This window comes from Condylura cristata, unplaced genomic scaffold (assembly GCF_000260355.1).
Source record: "Condylura cristata isolate star-nosed mole 26May11 unplaced genomic scaffold, ConCri1.0 scaffold00039, whole genome shotgun sequence".
Classification (NCBI taxonomy): domain Eukaryota; kingdom Metazoa; phylum Chordata; class Mammalia; order Eulipotyphla; family Talpidae; genus Condylura; species Condylura cristata.
The window spans coordinates 4,725,532-4,730,487 of record NW_004567140.1 but is presented as its reverse complement, the minus strand read 5'-3'; the positions used below and the strand labels follow the sequence as shown (position 1 = coordinate 4,730,487).

Below are 4,956 nucleotides of genomic sequence, written 5' to 3'. Positions count from 1 at the left end.
GCGAAAGTGCTGGGGTTCCTGCTCCAGCTGTGGGTGGGCTCCCATACTGGGTGAGGCTCCCCCAAACAAAGAGGTTCATCAAGTCACGCTCCTGTTCCCTCTTCTCCTCCTGACTCCCTGGGGCCTAACCTATGCAGGCTCATGGCCCCGGCCGGATGAACAGAAGGTCATTAGAAACCAGACCACGAAATTGTAACGGGGGAAAGGGGAGGAGGGCTGGGGAGGGCGTCTTCCAGGAGAGGAATCCCAAGACAGTGCCAGGGCAGGAGCGGAGCAGAAGCCCGGGACCTGCACGCTGGTGGCGGGTTCCTCCTCAGGGCAGGGGTCAGATGGCCAGCCAGTGCTGCAGCTGCAGAGAAGAGACAGAATGGCCTTCAGCAACCAGGGTGGGGGCGGGGCGGGCCCAGGAGCCCGGGCCGAGGGCTGGACAGGGAGCAAAAAGTGAAGGGGAGGCACAGGGCAGGTCCTGCCTCCTCCGAGGCCCCAGGAACCAGGCGGGTGCTTCCTTAGTCGTGAAGGAAGCCCAGGAGGGGCAGGCAGCTTCCCCAAGGTCACAAAGCCAGTCTGAAGCAGAACACACGTGGGGACCCTCTCCGCCCCAGTCTGGGTGTTCTGAGTGGGGAGAAGGTAGGTCTAGGCCAGGGTGTCACTGATGCGCCTGCAGTGTTTCCTTCAGATCAGGAATCTGTGCTTCTCTGTGGCTCAAGGGCTGAGACTCAGCACTGTGAAGCTTTCACTAGACTCTGCAGCCCGAGTTCGATTCCCGGCCAGGGAGTGACCCACAGGGCGCAGCAGACCTCTCTTGACCAGCCCGCTGCTCCCCCCAGCAGTGGATTTCAGTAGAGCTGCCTGTTCTGCTCCCCACCCTGTCTCTGGTGAATCCCTTGTACTTCTGGCCTGTACCCCAGTTCTTGTATGCATAAATAAATCTTTAAAAAGGGGGGGCCCTTCCTGGTGGTGCGATGAGTTAAAGCGCAGCACTACAAAGCTGTCCACAGCCACGGCAGCACGAGTTCGATCCCCGGCCAGGGAGTGACCCACAGGGCACAGCAGACCTCTCCTGTCTCCCCACTGCTCCCCCCTGATCTACCTATTCTGCTCCCCTCTCTGTCTGGTGAAGCTTCTCACCTACCACACCTATGGCCTGTACCCAAGTTCTCACATAAATAAATAGATCTTAACAAAAAAATCAGGAAGCTTCGGCTTTGCTAGGTGACATCCCAGAGAGGTGGAATTGGGGCATTTGGTTGAAGCTGGTAAGGGAGAGGACAGGCCCCAGCCTCCAACCCTCACACCACAGCTGGCCCGGTGGCCTGGTGTGTGGCCCACACGCAGCAAGCTGAGGCAGGCCTGGCTTCGCCTCTCAGCCCCACGGGGAGGCACTCACCTGGAACTGCCGGACGTCCCTCTGGGCCACCAGGTGGTGCTCGTTCTCTGGCGTGATGCCATAGGCCAGTCTCTGTGAGGGGCGGGAGAAGGGGCAGCAGCCTCAGCTAGGCCCAGGGACACTCAGCAGACACCCCTGGATAAGGGGGTGTTGAGCACTGGGCCTGTCCGGACACCCCGCCCGAGTCTGTGGAGCTGGCTGGCTCACATGGGATTAGCTGCCTGGTCAGTGAGATTTCATTGCCTCAGCTACGGTGGTCAGAGCCTGGGCTGGGCGCCGGACCCGGAGCTGAAGGCCCCACGCTGTCTGTCTGGGGGACCTTGCACAGAAGCAAACACACAGAAGTAGGGGAGTAGGGCGGAGGGAAGGCCAGGAGGGGCAGGACATACACCCGGTGGGGGTGGGGGGGTGTGCAAAGGCCTCCCTGGGGTGAGGCCCAGGCAGGGACCAGACAAGGTGCTGGGGGTCAGCGACTGATCCCTGATGGTGGAAACCCTTCTGTTCCCAACCTGTGAAGAATAAAAACCTGGAAGCAAGGCCTGGCTCCTCACAGCACCCCACCCCCCGTAAGCCGGGCACTCTCAGGCTTTGGGGTCTCATGGCCTGGATACACCTCAGGGAGATTTGGGGGGTGGGCACAGCCTTGCCTGGGAGCCTGGGCCGCTTGTGCCCACTTGGCCCATTGACACCCCTGTGTCTCATGCCACAGGGCTCCCCAGGGAGGGTCCGTGGAGGTCGGGGGAGGGAGATGCTGACGGGGTGAAACCTGCATCTTGCACCATGAGGGGAAGGCTGCTGCTCTTGACCGTTTTACCCACTTGCGGCACAAAGGCCAGGTCCCCCCAACTGGCCCATGGAGACCGTCCACACGGGTTTGCGAAAGTGAGAGAAGAAAAGGTAAAAGCAGAAACCTCCGCAGGGGTCTGTGTGACACCCCCGCCCCGCCCCCCCCCCCCGGGGGGCTTGAAGGTGGAGGCGCCTTCTCACACACCCGCCAGCAGGCAGGGCTGGCACAGGACACAGCACAGGTGACACCTGTGAGGGCCAGCACCCCTCCTCCTTGCAGGGGATCGGTGGGTAACCCCCAGATGCGGTGGAAAGGGAGTCGGGGGTAATGGCTGGGCCTGGGCAGTGCCGGCTACCCCCGCAGTGGCTGGCTGCGTGCTGCCCCCCTCCCCTGTCCCCTGCTCACCTCCCAGAGGGAGCCCCTCATGCTGAGGAACTTGTAGAGGATGTAGGTGGGCACCAGCGTCATGGAGGAGAGCGCCACTCCCCACCCGACCCAGTTGGCCCAGGGCGGGAAGACGTAGTCGTCATAGGTGAGAGGCCTGAAGTTGATGATGCTCACGATCACCACAAACTGGGGGGCGAGGGGGGGCAGTGAGGAACAGGGAGGGCGAGGCCAGGAGAGGCAAGTCAGGGAGGGAGGAGGACCGGAAGGAGGGCAGGAGTGAGGAGCAGGAGGGGAGCAGAGAGCGGAGGGAGAAAATGAGGAAGGAGGGAAAGACACAAAGAAGGGGGGTCACAGAAGGATGGCAAAGGAGACAGATGAGGGGTGCAAGAAGAGCTGAGGGAGCAGAGGTGACCCCCCCACTGGGGCCCAGCGGTTACACACAGCCCTGCCCCGACCCAGGACCCCAGCTGGAGGGTGGTCCCCACCCAGAGAAACCCACCCCAAACCTCAGCCCCCCGGCCGCCCCCCCAAACCCCCCAGGAAGCCCCCACCGTGGCTACACACCAGAAGGAAGGCCGGGCTGACAAACTTCCAGCACAGCCTCCAGTACAGACCCGGCTTGAACCCCATCATCTGCTGGATGTCGCTGCTGAACCTGTCCACACCTGCACACACGGGCAGCCCTCACAGTGCCCGCCCGCTCCCCAGAGCCCGGGCGGCTCCGGCTACCCCCCTGCAGGGGCCGGTCCCAGGGCATCCACGAGGCAAGACACTCCCAGCACGGGGAGAGGACACACTCGGGGAGAGCGTCGCCTGCCTGTCACAGGTGACCCCAATGCACTTCCAGAGGAAGTCAGGCCCGGGAGGGCGGAAGGACAGGCTGGGGTTTGCCTCTGGGGGGCGGGGGCGAGATTAACACTGCGGACAGGAGGGACTGGCGGAAACGGTTCCCGTTATGGGGGTCGCTCGCAGGAGCGGGACGGACTTCTGCGAAAATAGCTATTTGTTCATCTGAAGCACAAGCGTCTGCTCCAGATGGCTCCTGTGGGCAGACTCTGGGCGCCTGTGGCACCTCTGCTGCCTTGCGTTAGAGGGAATTCACCCAAAGATGAACTGGGGTGCAGGCCCTGGAGCACGGGGGTCCCACACTTACCATAAAACCAGGAGACCCCGATGGCCTCCATGAGCACGGCAAACAGAATGGAGGTGCCCGCGGCGAAGGTGTCCAGCAGAGTCAGCACGTATATCCCGCCCTGGGGGGACACAGCCCCGAGGCTGTGACACCCACCAGCACCAGCACACACCTGTGTCCAGTCCCACTGGCTCCCTCTCAAAGGCTCTGGGGAGTCACCGGGGCTCGGGGGGTATTTCAGCCAGTGTAAAGGGAGACGGTTTCCGAGGGACTTTGCTGCTCCCTACATCAATCAGCAGTTAAAAAGTTTGCCCCAAGATCCTCATGCTCAGAGGTGGGAGAAGACAATGGCCTATCACCCCAAGGGGTTAGCTGCAGGATTGAGGGTGCGGGGTCCCGCTCCTCTGAGCTCTCTCAAGGTTGGAAATGTCTAACTCGATTGAAATGCAGACCAGGGAGCCCCTGGTCTGTTCCTCCTCACCTTAGTTATACAAAACAGGGCCAGAAGGAAGGTCCCAAAGGTGACCCCGAAGGTGAGGAGCTTCCGATGTCGCTTCAGGATCTGGAAGTCATCGGCCAGGCCGGTGATGACCGCCTCCATGCCGCCCATCTGGAGGGGACCGGGGCAGGACGGGCACAGGGCTGAGCCCCACACGGTCTCACCCTCAGCCCAGCACACCTGCACACCTGGCCTCTCCAGAAATCGACACAGCCCCCCTCTGCTCCCCACTTTTCTGCCATTTCTCAGCTGAGCACAACTCAGGAACAACACGGGAGAGGGAAGCTGAACTCCGCCTGCACCCTCAGGCTGCGTGGCTGCTGGTAAGCTGGGCTGACGCCACGCCGAAGCCCTGGAGGACCTTCTAGAAACAGTTACACAGAAGCGCTTCCACGGGGGGACTCCAGGCAGCAGCTTCACCAAGGATCCTGGCTGCCTTTATAATCCTTTAGCAAAGGGGCCAGGTCAGATTCCTCACGGGCCTCGTCCCCATGGGCATGGCCGGAGAATTCCCCCCGAGGCCACTGAGGAACAAGCCCGTGGTCACTTCAGTGATGCCGTGCAAGCATGCGCTCCACCATGAGCCTTCACGCGGCAGGCACTGTCCCCTGAGCCCAGAGCAGCCTCAGACCCTTCCCAACACATGTGGAAGGACCAGGGGGCAGCGAGGCGAAGCCTCTTGGGCAGTCTGAGGCTGAGGTTTTTCGGGAACTCCAGACACAAGGTGGTAACGGTGGACATAGGCCTGAAAGGAGGTCGTGGGG

General features: G+C 62.0%; 1 protein-coding gene across 1 annotated transcript in view; it reads right to left on the bottom strand.

Moving 5' to 3' along the window:
* Positions 1-211: 211 nt before the first annotated feature.
* Positions 212-4,956, bottom strand: part of SLC6A2 (solute carrier family 6 (neurotransmitter transporter), member 2) — a 41,805-nt gene continuing 37,060 nt past the window's right edge. Inside the window, exons 10-15 of the mRNA XM_004693538.2 lie at positions 4,175-4,303; positions 3,715-3,814; positions 3,126-3,226; positions 2,580-2,747; positions 1,388-1,459; positions 212-349 (exon numbers count right to left, since the gene is read on the bottom strand). Of these exons, the coding sequence (XP_004693595.1) occupies positions 326-349; positions 1,388-1,459; positions 2,580-2,747; positions 3,126-3,226; positions 3,715-3,814; positions 4,175-4,303 (594 nt within the window). The 3' untranslated portion in view covers positions 212-325. The remainder of the gene's footprint in view (positions 350-1,387; positions 1,460-2,579; positions 2,748-3,125; positions 3,227-3,714; positions 3,815-4,174; positions 4,304-4,956) is intronic.